The sequence below is a fragment of the Ochotona curzoniae genome, unplaced genomic scaffold (assembly GCF_017591425.1).
Source record: "Ochotona curzoniae isolate NIBS_2020 unplaced genomic scaffold, NIBS_Ocur_1.0 contig_4501, whole genome shotgun sequence".
NCBI lineage: Eukaryota > Metazoa > Chordata > Mammalia > Lagomorpha > Ochotonidae > Ochotona > Ochotona curzoniae.
The window spans coordinates 1,717,977-1,732,442 of NW_024466307.1; the positions used below are offsets into that span (position 1 = coordinate 1,717,977).

At 42.4% G+C, this 14,466-nt stretch overlaps 1 protein-coding gene across 2 annotated transcripts in view; it reads right to left on the reverse strand.

Moving 5' to 3' along the window:
• HOMER1 (homer scaffold protein 1) overlaps nucleotides 1–14,466 on the reverse strand; it is a 72,280-nt gene that overhangs the window by 37,015 nt on the left and 20,799 nt on the right. For both annotated transcript variants that reach the window (XM_040985964.1, XM_040985965.1), the window contains exons 2-4: nucleotides 8,641–8,797; nucleotides 4,586–4,717; nucleotides 1,349–1,441 (exon numbers count right to left, since the gene is read on the reverse strand). In XM_040985964.1, coding sequence (XP_040841898.1) covers nucleotides 1,349–1,441; nucleotides 4,586–4,717; nucleotides 8,641–8,797 — 382 coding nt within the window. The remainder of the gene's footprint in view (nucleotides 1–1,348; nucleotides 1,442–4,585; nucleotides 4,718–8,640; nucleotides 8,798–14,466) is intronic.

Sequence of the window (14,466 nt, forward strand, 5' to 3'; positions counted from 1 at the left end):
CGCTTCCTCTCCCTCCATACTAAGCCCAAAGGATGGCCTCAGCTCAAGAGTCGGAGATTGGAAAAGTGGTTGAAGTACTGTAATGCCAGATCTTTTTGTCACAAGCCTGTGGGGAGGTTTGCTTGATTAAGCGCAGCCCTGGACCATGGGCATCAACATCCCCTGCAAAGCTACTAGAATACAGCCCTCGAGCCCCATCTCGCTCACCATCACAACCCTCAACACATGGTAACATTTCCTGTCTGCTAAGCACTTTCTAACTCTCGCCTAATTCTCCCAATAACCCTCGTGAGGACGTAGTGGTCCAAGTTCCTTTTTAGTAAGAGCTACAGCCAAGGTTCAATACCCAGGTTGTGGAGCCCACATTACTTACCAGGGCCTAACATTCCTAGCCTTGTATCACCAGTAATCCTATAGGTAACGTACTACTTACATAGGCACATGAGTTAGCCAACCAAGAGCCAGAGCAACACAGAGAAAAGGGTTTCTCCGATTCACAAATTCACACCTTTAACAAGTCTGTCACTCTCAAAAAAAAAAAAAGCTACAAATCGACTATTTATTAGTTGTTCCATTTTGCTGAATTTTTCATGTAAGTTCAAAAAATTCAAGATTTTTCATATTATGAAAAAATAGATTTCAAAAACATTATTGCAGAAGGTTAAGCTTGTGATTATAAAATAAACTGAAAGTATGTTATTATGAAAACCAAAAGAAAAGGAAGGAGGAAGAGGGAGGGAGAGGATAGAAGGGTGGGTTGGAAGTATCACCATTTTAAAAACTATATTTATGAAATCTTTCTCCTTTATATAAATAAAAATTGAAAAAAATCACACAAAACTACACCTCTTTAATTTCCAATTTTCCATGCATTTTTCAAATTACCACTGTGATTCATTCTTCAGGCAAAGTGTTGATTCAGCATACTGAATTAAACCAGAGTCCAGCCCTGCTTTCCAGGTGATTAGGATAGTACTGAGCAACTGACACGAAAACAGAAACAGCAGGGACTATCCCAGACATGAGACGCCATCCGCAGGCTACAGTGTTTTAACAAGGTAAATTAAAGCCCATATTATTTTGCCTCTCAGATGCTGAACTTAAGGTATTCTCTTAATGGCCAGCATTGCACTATTGTTTTTAGGGCACATTTGCATTAAATAACATTAGTTTTAATTACGAAATGGAATTTTAAAGCATTCTTACAAGTGTCGGCATTCAAGAATAAATCCTCTCTCAATACAGATAAACCAACAGTTCATTTCTACACTATCATCCCGCCAAACTTACGGTTAGAATAGAAGATGCACCCTGACGTGGACAAGGCTCCTGAGTGTGAAACACCCACCTGTGAAGGCGTGCTGGTGAGTTCCATCTTCTCCTGCGATTTCTCCTTGGCTAGTCGGGCAGCTTCTTTAAATTCCTGAAACTTCTCTGCAAACTGAATGGGTGAAGGCTACATTCATTAACCAGGCACAAACAAGTCACAGAGCCCTCTCACCTTAGTAGCCTCTTACAAGCAAATAAGTCTCCAAGCCCATCACAGTTTGTAACAAGAAAATGGTGGAAACTGAAGTCCAACACCAAACAATGATAAATCACATTCAGAAAACACTGCAATCGAATTAAGTCAGGACTCAGTGTCAGTTACCATACCTACAGGCCTCAAGATCTGGGGGAGGAGTGTAGTCTAGAACCAGCAGAACCAGGCAAAGTAGGCTTTGTGAGAAAACTGAATGTTTAAAGTATCCGCTTGTAACTATCACAGCATTGAGAAATGTTCTTTTAAAAGAACATAAAGTTTCACAAAAGGCATCTTATTTATTGTTTTCTAACAATACAAACAAGTTTCTCACCGATACAATCAAAAATTCATTTCTAAAGATTTCTAAACAAAGAAACAGGAAGGAATATATTATTCTAAGGGGTGCTAAGAGAGGCGACTATTTCAAGGCAAACAGCACTGTACAAGAAAGACACATCTGCAGAAGCCACAGGAACCGTTCACTGCCACCTCCAGTGCTTTCCAAGTGGCAGTCAACCACCACTGCTAATGTTTGAAACTCCAATTTTTCCATGTGACTTAAAACATGTTAGATTTGAAAATGAAGATACAAACATGGAGTCCTCTTCTAAAACCTAGAAACCAATTTAGATTCACTGTCCCCTGCCCCAGAGCGTAAGGTCAAGGTCACAGGGTGCAAGCTGTCCCATCACAGTTTTCCTTCGTCTCTCGAGACCCTGACCCACTCCAGCTGACCTGCAGTTTAGGGAACCGAACAAGAACTCCCATTCAAACCAAACACAAAACCTCCCAACATGAAAAAAATCTCAACGCGAAAATCTCATTCACACTGGTGGAAACAAAATAAAAACAAATATACGGCTTCTATAGCGTGAAGCGGTGCTGAAGGCTTATCTTTACTAATTTAGTATTCCAAAATGATTAATGCTGAAAAACCTTCTCAAGGTCATAAAAAAACCTGTGCTACTACTAATTTTTATATCCTTAATCTTCAGCGAAAGAAAAATGTGAAGACTTAGGTTTCCATAATAGCAAAACACAGGCTGGTTAGCACTCCAACAACTGTGCTGCAGCCAGCTGACCTCAGGAGCCCGCGCGGCTGTGGGGCCGTCCTCCCTCCTGCTGAGGTGCCCTGTCCACCGCTCCCCAACCCTCTCCCAACCTCTGCTGTGTCCTAACTGCTAGTGCTAGTGGTCACAGATTAGTCCAGTGTGCATATCCTTGCTTCATTTATGCAAAATATTATCAACTGCCTTGAGTGCTCTAGTGGTCTGTACAGCACCAGGGTTAGTCTTCAAGGCAGCTTTACAATAAATGCCAACTTTGTCATCTTTGAATCAAAACATTCTGTAGAGACTCAGCTTAACTTCCTGGAGTCACATCCAAGGAACAAACTAGACATGGCTCCAAAATCTTACGGACAGTTCTCTAACACTCAATCCACCCACAAGCCAGAAATTGGTTAAAAGCAGTTTTTAAAAGGCTTGCAAAACAAAAAGCTTATTCCCAGAGAAAAGATCCAACAAGAGCTAGCATGACAGACAGAATTTAATAATCTATTCCTTTATTACATGAACTAACAGTTCAGTTACTTGAAAGACTGTAATGAAGAACTTAATTTACGGTCAAAATTACTTAGGCTTAAAAATCATTTCATGCAAGTTTACTTGAGAAATTAATCTGTAATTTAGTTCACACATTTTACAGTCAGGAAATTCAGTAAGAACAGACTGAGATTTTTAATTTCTTTTTGTTACAGGCTCCAACAGCTAATTCCCAAAGCAAAGTTCTAAAAGCATGCTTAGGTAACGGCAGTAATATTGGAATTAACACGCCATTTCCCAAGGGGGTTGTACGTGCAACAGAAATGCTCAACGGGGGGCCTGTGTCTTTGTCGTCCTCAAATACTTCGACTCTAAAACACATCCTTTTATCACACTTTTAAAAACGTGGGAATAAGATGAGTGTGAGAGAAACCCAATCAGGCAAGACTTGTGTGAATCACCCTACAGAGAATGGTTTGTAATCACTAAAGGACAAAGCAAAGATGTCTTAAAATTGAGCTTTAAACTGTCATGTTTACCCAAAAGGCAGCAAAAATACTAAAAACAAGAGTTAAAAGGTGTTTACACCTAACTCAGAAAAAAATATTATTTCAACTACCAAACTATTTATACTTTCAAGTCAGAACATATTCACAACATAGGTATTTTATTTTTTGTTTATTTACTTTTAGCATAGGCATTAAAAAAAAAACTTGTCTGCATGTATTTGAAAGAGTTCTATCATTTAATGTAAATACAGTGTTTATCTCCTAGAGAAAGATTGCTCTCACAGCTTCAGACCCCAGAGCACCAAATCTCACGCCAAGGGTTCTCCTCAGAAGGAAACGCCCCCAGCAGACACTGCCGCACAGGTCTTTGGGTGTGGCAGCCCAACGTCCAAAGGGCCCAGTGAGGACACCCACATCTCCTCAGCCACCTCAGGAGGTCCCTCCCCAGGTAACACACAGTCACAGACAAGGCATGGTTTGGCTTATAGACAGAACACCTACTTCCGCTTTTTAGGTTGGTAAGCTCTGTGTTTTGTGGGCTTCTCTGGCCACAAGTGGCATTACCCAAGGACCCCTCGTGGCACTTACTGAATCTCACGCTGCACAGCAGCAGAGAGCTTGGAGTACCCTAGCTGTAGAAAAAGCACAAATTTCCCTATACAGTGTCACTTCCATGTGTCAGAAAGCTGAGTCCTGCATCCCTCACACTTGAGAAGGGCATGGTGTCCATCTGGCCTGCAAAGCACGACCAGCAGCAGGTGCTCAGCCCTAAGCTAAACTTTCCTGAAGTGACAATCCCCACCTCTGATGCCCTACCAAAAAGGCAGTTACCCATGCTAATCTTTCTCGGCCCAAAATGACTACTTGTAATGTGCAGAACAGAGAACAGAGTGCCGTGCTCTCGCTCTGCTCCCACGTTGCTGTGGTGGCCTCACCCTGCCCTGTGGCTAACAGTCTGAGATCCAGGTCTTGGGGATGGTCACGCACATCTTGGCGGTTTCACTTACTTTGGAAAGATGGTGCTCTGAGGAGAATCCCAGTCCATAAACAGTGTTTGCCCGACTGTCGGCCCACTGGCCGAACTTCTGAGACGTCTTCGTAAATGTCATGTTTGGGGTGATGGTGCTGTTTATTATTGCCTGAGAAGGAACACACATATGAGGAGCCAGGTCAAAATAAGCTGACAAGATTATAAACACAGGACCACTCAGACAACATCACAACCAGGGATTCTACTAAGACACAGTGTTCGATAGAGAAGTACAGACAGTTTCTAGCATTGCAAGTGACAGTAGAGGGACACGGTTACTGCGCAGAATTTCAACAACTCCCATGATCAAAAAACCATCAGTTCTTACTGGAGTTGATGTCTTCCCTTGAACAACTAGGATCAATGTTTATTTCACAGTTGCTGACCTCAAAGCAGGACCCATCCTCAAACAGGAAAAGTGAACACTGCCTAAAGCCCATTTCAGGAGTTTCCTTAGGGCTGATTCCCATCATTCAGTACTTTGTCCTTCCTCAAGGTCAAACCAACTCCACACACAGTTCCTCAAGGACAGACCAGTCCACACACAGTTCCTCAAGGTCAAACCAACTCCACACACAGTTCCTCAAGGACAGACCAGTCCACACACAGTTCCTCAAGGACAGACCAGTCCATATACAGTTCTTTCATTTTTTCCCACAAAGTGGTTCAGGTTTATGATATTGAGAATCCCTGTCATTTGTGTTTAAGTTTTATTCTTTTCGTATGTTTTAAAATATCACCTTTGTTGAACACCATAGTAACTTTCAATTCTTATTACATTACTTCATTCCTTCCTCTAGTTTCAACAAAGTGCAGAAACATTTTTAATTAGGTAGTCCAATGTCCTCTAAAATTAAAATTAAAACCTGATTTTAATAATAAAAAGATACTTGCTATATCAAATCCGTAAGCAGTCATTTGGTAAACTACTAAAGGTGTAATGAAAATCAAGTATTTTTAGAGCGAAAATTTATTTACCACGTGACAAAGTTAAAAAAAAAGAAGAAGAAGAAGAAGCTGAGCTGTAAGCTACTGACAAAGGTAAGCCAAAGAACTGTGACACTTGCCTGTTAAAAAACAGCAAACAAGAGCCCCTTCCTTTCATAAACAGTAGACACGCTATTACTGGAGTTCTACTCTAGTTTACAGTGTTTTCAACATATAGACTCACATATGTTCATTCAAATTCACATTCATATGTAAATGTACATGTTCATATTTATGTAATTTATATGTATATCAGTTAAAAGCCTCTTTTGAGGTCCGGCGCAGTGGCCTAGCAGCTAAAGTCCTTGCCTTGAATGAGCCGGAATCCCACATGGGCGCCAATTCTAATCCCGGCAGCCCCGCTTCCCATCCAGCTCCCTGCCTGTGACCTGGGAAAGCAGTCCAGGACAGCCCAAAGCCTTGGGACCCTGCACCCGCGTGGGAGACCCAGAAGAGCTACTGGCTTCGGTTCAGCGCAGCTCTGGCTGTTGCGGTCACTTGGGAAGTGATTCAGCAGATGGAAGATCTTCCTCTCCATTTCTCCTCCTCTCTGTATATCTGACTTTGCAATTAATAAATCTTTAAAATAAAAAAATGTCTCTTTTGTGTATCTCATTTCAGACCAGAAAATGTAGGTACTAACTACTCTAACTTGTGGCACTGTCATCAAATGAAAAACTAAAAACAGTAAGGACTCACACTAATCTATTCAGCATCTTCTACTGTTGTTCCAATAAACGCCAAGCACGTGACAGGACAGGCGGCATCTCTGTGCATTACACTCCAGAGCAGCAGGCTGGGTGAAGCCTAAGTAGGTGGACAGGCAGCAGTGACACGTGCCCAGGACAGGAGACAGGCAGCAAAGACTGGCCAGCACTGGTTTAGACCCTGTGTCCTTCAGGGCTCCCCAGGGACCACACATGTGAGGGCCGGGATTTCCAAAGACATGTGTCCCCAGGAACTCTCAGAAAGTGGGTTAGCATCTAAGAAAACTGACCAATTCGCTCTTGGTCACTGGTCCCCTGTTTCAACTGTTACAACATAACTTCTAAGTTTTTCTTTCTTTTTTAAGAGTTTCACTTTTAATATCCATTCTGGACTTTTCCATACCTCTGCATCACTTCTTTTTTAGTCCCTGAGGAACTTTAAAACGATAAATGACATAACACCTTAAAAAGCCCATTTCTCTTTTCTTTTTTTTTTTTTAAGATTTATTACGGCCCAAATGGCTTCAATAGCTGGAGTTGTGCTGATATTTAGAGAACACGGGAAAGAGAAGATATGCTGCAGAAGGCCTCTCTACTCCTGAATAAAAGAAAGACTCCCAATTAAACAGTTAAATGTTTCTTGACAATATGATACTAGATTTTCTACCTTTGTCTATACCCACAATGCCATGACGCACTGAAGTAGCAGAATTCTAAACTTGCAATTTACTAAAGACTATACTACTGTAATAGTATGAGGGGAAATGGTGGGGAGGGGAATCCCAACACCTACAATACTACATCATAAGAAAACAAAAATAACAATTTAAAAATTTTAAAAACTTCATAACTCCCCAAATGGTTGGAGCTGAGCCAATAAGAAGCCAGGAGCTTCTTCTCCTGTGTGGGTGCAGGGACCCAAGGACTTGGGCCATCTGCTGTGACTTTCCCATGCCATTAGCAGGGAGTTAGATGTGAAGTTGAGCAGCAATGAGACGCCAATGCCTCGGGCTTACTTTTCTAAAAGAGACTGGTGTTTACAGAGCCCGTCCTTGTGGACAGTGGTGGTTTTAACGCCCCACCTCCACTTGTGCTCTTTGTCAGTGCCCCAGGGTTCATCTCTTCTCACACAGTGCATGTGCTGTGCATGTGAGGTTTGACTTCATGTGTTCTGGTCACACCTCAGGGACATCACGTGGCTGCAGGCCAGGACGGGGCACTACATCACTGTCATGACACAGCGTTTATGCTTCCTTTCCTTGGGACAACAAGGATGCTAGTGTTGACAGACATTTATTTTGATGAAATAAACTGAAGAAGTAACATGTCTTTTTTTTTTTTTAAGATTTATTTGAAAGGGAGAGACAGAGCCTTCTGTTTACTACCCAGTGGGGCTGGGCCAGATGGAAGCCAGGAGCCAGGAGTTTGATCCAGGGCTCCTGCATCGCTGGTGATGGCCCCAATAATTGGGTCATCTTCAATATTCAGCGGATGGTGGACCTGAGCAGGGGGGACCGAGCAGCCCTTGCTCCCACCACTGCAAACACAGGCATTACCCATACGCTCCCCTCAGAGCAGGATGTCGTGCCACTGACACGTGTGCAGGCCTATGACTGCAGGATTCTGAGCTACAAATCTCCAGAAAGAGCGGTGAAGAATTCTAGCTCCTGGGCCCAGCACAATAGAGTAACGGGAAAAGTCCTCGCCTTGAATGCACTGGAATCCCATATGGGTGCTGGTTCTAATCCCGGCAGCTCCACTTCCCATGCAGCTCCCTGCCTGTGTCCTGGGAATGCACTCAAGGACAGCCCAACGCTTTCGGACCCTGCACCAACGTGGGAGACCCAGAGGGAAGCTCCTGGCTTCGGATTGGCTCAGCTCCAGTTATTGCAGCCGCTTGGGGAGTGAATCATCGAACAGAAGATCTTCCTGTCTCTCCTCCTCTCTGTATATCCACCTTTCTAATAAAAACAAATAAATATTAAAAAAAAAAATTCTAGCTCCTGAACTCCAGACCACATGAGCTGTTTCACTATATTGTCAGCACCAAGCACAGTGTTTAGCACGTAACAGACCAACAACAGACGCTTATTAAATCAACGAAATGACCCCACATTTGTGGAATTACTTCAGTATGTTACCCAACCTGACAAGGTGTCTAAGTACTTCAGAGAACAAAAAGTGTTCCTATCCTGGTAATGATCTATTTGGTTTCATTGAAGGCCTACAATATAAAAGAAAGCATTTCCTTTTAATAAGCACTAATTCCCCCGAACAAAACTGGATGTCTGCACCGGATGAGACAGCCAGACTGTTGAATGAGGTGACCCTAACTGACCTTGGAGCCGTCCAGACTGATGATCCTGTACACATTCCTTGTGCTGTCGTAGAAGTAAGACACGGTAACTGCGTGCTTGCTGGTGGGGACCCAGTTCTTCTTTGTGTTTGGGTCAATCTGGAAGACGTGAGCTCGAGTGCTGAAGATAGGTTGTTCCCTGTGGGACAAAAAAAAAAAGATGACAACATGACAGCAGGTGGTTCCACTGCACCAGACCGGGCAATGTGAAAGCTCTGAGGATGACTCTGCTTAAGCAGCAACTCCCACACACCAGGAAGAAGCACCTCTTGCAAACTGGTTAATTCTGAATATCTGCCCTTTCCCAGCTGAGCCTCCTCCTTCACAGATGCTGTGCAACAAATCTACCTACTCCTAATCCGCTTGTGGACACGTTCTCAGCCGTTCTAACAGGCTCATGGTGCCGGGCACGCCACAGACACGGGTTTCTAAACTGAGACAGGATGGCATGCTGCCTTCTGGTTTCCAGCTTTCTTACTATCAATAATTACCTTCTCAGGATCTACTCAGCACCATGTTTTTTCCCACTTTTGTACTTCCTGGTGTTGCTCTGCTTGGTTACAAGGGCATGTAAGCACAGCCCTGGGTATGCTCTGTGTGTCTGGGAGACAGTGTGCTGCATCAGCTCACTCTGGCATCAACAACACATATTAAATGATGTGCATTCATAAACTGAAACACACATGAAAAACAGGGGTTACCACTGGCTGAGCAGAACGGTGTACCCAGGAGCTTGCAGAGACAGGACACTGAACTCTGGCCAGGTGCAAAGACTCACTGTTAGCTCATTCAGGATTCTGGCACCTTCGAGAAGGTGAGAGGATCCTGAGAGCTGACCACACCCCACTGAAGCACACCCATTTTGTGTTACTCATTCAAAATTGTATTATTCTGGTAACAGGTAAACAACTCACTAGGAAAGCTTATATTCAACATAATCTCTACCACACTGAAAGATGTATGAAAAACAAAACCACTCAAATATCTTTTACTTAGCTGAAGGCGGGCCTTAGATTTACAAAGAAACAGAACCTTTCAATTACATATACATATATCTTATTTTAAAAAAATATTTTCAATTTTACTGGAAAGTCAGAGTTACAGAGAAGGAGACAGAGACCCTCCATCACTAGCTTGCTCTACAAGCAGCTGCAACGGCCCGAGCTGGGCCTGTCTAACGCCAGCAAGTTTGGAGTCTCCCACATGTGTGCAGGGATCCAAAGCCTTGGCCATCCACCATTACTTTCTCAACACAATCAAGGAACTGGACCAGAAGTGGAGCAGCCAAGACATGAACTAATGCCTACAGGGGATGCTGGCCATGCAGGAGGATAAGTAGCACACTAAGCCACCATTCCAGACCCAAACACATAGATTTTAAATGACTGTTAAGAGAAATTTATCAGGCCCATCGCAATAGCCTAGTGGCTAAAGTCCTTGCCTTGCACGTGCCAGGATCCCACATGGCCACCAGTTCTAATGCCAGCAGCACTTCTTCCCATCCAACTCCCTGCTTGTGACCTGGGAAATCAGTTGAGGACGGCCCAAAGCCTTGGGACCCTGCACCCATGAGGCACACCTGGAAGAAACTCCTGGCTCCTGGCTTTGGATTGGCTCAGCTCTGGCCATTGCAGTAACTTGGGAAGTGAATCAGCCAAGCAACAACTTCTCTGTGTCTCCTCCTTTCTGTATATCTGACTTTCCAATAAAAATAAAATCTAAAATAAAAAAAAAAAGTTGTTTCTCAATTTGAGCAATGAGATGTTCTCTATTTAAAAGTGGTATAAAACCCTGAAAAGGACCACTTACCGAGCCTTTACCCCCTCCAAAAAACTTGACAAAATAAAGCTCATCTCTTTTTACCACTACCTTTGAAAATCAGTTCAAGTTCTACAGAGAATTACAACTGTTAATATTTTATGTTTAAAATTAAATACATTTTAAATTTCACTTTATGGAGTTCTTAGTTTTATTATTATTTTTTTTCTAACTCAAAAGAAAGCAAAGCAGAATATGCAAAGGAGAAACCAGAGAATCGGTTTCTCTTGGACAACAGTGATCCATTACGTGTCGCTCCTTAACAAGTGAAGTAGACACAGGACTTCTTGCTGAACAGTCATTGCAAATGGGTGGGTTTAATAAATCGTTATTGACAAGTTGGCCAGACACTCTGCCAGGATAAAGGATTCTATGTCGGGATCCGGCCTTACTCTCATGAGGCCAGTGCTATAGAAATCTTCCAGAAGTTCTGCAACCCCTATTTTGTGGCTCATCCAACAGTGACTAACTTCAGTTCATAGAAAACTAGTTACAAACAGCTCTTAGTAATAGGACACACAGGAACAGGGGTGAAACCATCAACAAACCGGATAGATTTTTCTGTATTCACTTCATGGAAGGTAATCTCTAAACAAAGCAGGCTGGCGAATATAGAAATATATTTTAATAAGCATATTTTCTAAAAACTAAAATAGTTACTAAGATAATATTGTGTTGCAAGCTTCTTATGATCAATTAACAAATTCTTACTGCAATGTTTTGAATCCATAAAAAATTTTCACATGGCATTAATCCACACAATTTCATTTATCCACTCAATTTAATCCTTTTCAGCATAAAAATCTCAGTCTATTTATAGTTTGTTTGTAAGAGAGCTTACTACTTGTCTTAAAAATAGGTGATGACTGGAGCTGGTGATGCAGGAGAGCAAGTTGAGCCACAGCGTGTGACAGCAGCATCTCTCCTCAGAGCACTAGCCCACGGTCCAGAGGCTCTGCCTCCCACGCACTCCCCACTAACGTGCCTCCAACAGCAGCAGATTATGTGGGCCCTCGCCAGCCTCATGGGAGACATGGGTGGAATTCTGGGCTCCAGTCTTTGACTTGGCCCAACCCCAGCTGTTGTGGCCACTTATGGAGTGAACCAGTGTATGGAAGATTCCTCTGTCTCTCCCTCTAAGTCTGCATTTCAAATAAAACAAATAAATCTTTTAAAAATAAGAGAGCCATTAGGGAAACACTTTCGTGACTAACAAAGGGGACAGAACTTTCAGAAGTACACAGACACGAAGCATCTGATAGGACACGCTCACAAACAAATCAAACTTGTGCCAAGTAACTGTTTCATGCCAAGGACTGGCTAAAGATGGTTCGAGTCATTGAGGGAAGAATGACATGGTAAGAATAAAATGCTCTCACCTTGACAGATTCTCTGAGAAACTGATGCATAAGCAGAATCCAAACAAATGATGACTTGGTGGAAAGAGGACCTAACTCCACGCTGAGAACTAGTGAGTATCTAAAGCATGACGAGGGGAGAAGCCGCTGCACAGGGTCTACACTGCAAGCCGCTTAGGGACTGTGAACAGGAAGCAATTTTTCATCTTAAATTAATCTGGCAGCTCTGAAGGTCTGGATGGAGGGAAGAAGCAGACTAAGGGGGATGAGCCTTAGTAAAGAATCTAGGCTTTAAAAAGTAAAGAGAATGGGAGGTTAGGGAGAAGGGTGGGCACATGAGAAGGAATTATAGGTGAGTGTAGACAGCACCATCAGTAAATAACAGACTGACTGTATTTCCTGAAAGAACAGCTCCCAGTGACTGCAGATATCTGTGCTGTCACAATGGAGGCAGTGTGCTAAACATCTGCAGTGTACACAGCAGCTCTCCACAACACCCCAGCCCCAGTATCAGTAGTGTTAGGCTGGAAACCCCAGGATCAGAGATGTGGAAGGAATCTAAGACTCCCTGGCTTCCAGGTGGGTGTCTGAAAAGAAGACGGCGCTATTAACCAGGATGAGAAACTAAGTTCCAATCAGGGGAAAGGAAGGTAAGCAAATGAGCTCGGTGCTGACCGGGTCCACATGCTTCCAGGGTTTGCATTTGGGACTACTGGGTCAAGAATCTAGAAACACCAGCTTGGAGCTCAGAGAAGACAAGGCTACACTAAAAAGTCTGAGGACTTACCAGGAAAGAGGTCTTATGATGGTCTAGGAGAACTTTAACACTAAGCACATCTGTAAAATTCATTTTAGAAAAACAGCTGTAGAAGAGGTGGCAGAGAACCTATATCTGACATCTTAGAGTACTTATCCTCTTAAAAAAGACCTAATGACTCGGGGTTAAACCAAGAGATAAAAATCACTCCTTCTTTCTGTAAGCATGCCTTTCAAATCAGAATAAATATCACTATTATTTTATTTTTAATGTTGCTTATATAGTTGAGAGGGATGCATGCCCATGTGTGTCTCTGATCAGGGTGGGGAGGGTAGAGATATGGAAGAAGGTGGGTGGGACAAATGTTTCAAAAAATAAATTTTTTTTTAAAGTTACTACTTTTAACTCTATAGGAAAGACAAAAGGTCATTAAAACAAACTGATGCAAAATAAAAACAAACTTATTTCCACAAGATAAATGAGCACTAAATATAGGAAAAACTAAGTCTGTATTTGTCTTCTGGATACCTTTAACACATTAATAATATTGTTTAGGATGACTAATATTCAAGTGTATTGTTCTACAAATACTTTATTTATTACTCAATGAATCCTTTTTCCAACACAGTGCAAAGGTGTGTATCCAGTAAACAAAACCAAATCCAAGGGCAAGAGCAGAAATTCAATGGTTTACCATGAAACACCTAGCTAACATGTGAGTTCAAATGAGCAGGACAAATAGGTAATGGTATGTATCCTTTATACAAAAAGGAACATGATTTCAAGTGATTCCTTTCCTTTCTACTTGATTTTAAAATAAATGAGTAAGAAAAGTAGCCTTGCAGAAGTGTTGGAGACAGGTCCATTTCCATGTTCCATGGAGGGTGTGGCATGGCCATGAACCACCATCACGGTCACGCATGCTTCCTTGCCCCTCCCTAACACCCAATGTCCTCCTCGGGCTGCTGGTCTGAGCTTCCACTCCTGCCAGGAGCTGACTTAGGGACAGACTTCTGAAGCAATTCATTTAATGAGATAACTAGCAGAAGCTTGCTGGAAGCCACTGGGCACGCAACAATGAGATAATCAAAAACTATAAAGACCTGTTCTCTTAAGTAACGTGTGTACAATAATCGTCTTACGTGAGAGGAGCATACTTGAGAACAAAGCCGGTATTATTTGTTCATCAACAGATGGAAAAACAAAGAATCCGGTTCCCAGATTATGTCACCAAGCACAAGAACCAGCCCAGCTCCAGGCTTCTTGGGCGACAAAACAAGTTTGCTAACTTCTTCAAACAGGTGTTACTTCAAGAATTACACAAGTGATGACTGAAGACAAAAGCTCACATGTAATAAACTCTGCTCCCAACCTGGGAAATGACAAGGATGGTCCTCCAGAATTCCTGTTTGGCTATGCATGGTCATCCACTGACTTTACAAGATAGCCCCAAAGCATACAAATGTCAATTAAAAAAAAAAAAACAGGGCTAATCAAAGGAGAGATTTACAAGAATCAATACACCGGGACGGGTGGGAGGAGGAAGAAACGCAGAGAATATGGAAATAGTGTAAGTTCACACTCTAGTTGCCCTTCGGCCCCAAGGATTGATTAAATATCTAAAGCTTTTCATTACAAAATGGTGGTGTAAGAACTTATTCGTAACGAGGCAACTACCAAAAGAAATAAAACATCTGAATTCTTAGAAGCAGCTGCCTCTGGTACGGGGATTGGACAAAGGAAGGTATGGGCAGGCGACTATTCCATCTTTTTATAATTCTGTAAATACTATTCAATTGCCAAAATTTTGTTGCAGGAACCATCTTTTAAACACATTGTGGGGAAATTTACATAACACAGATAAAAAGCAGCTTT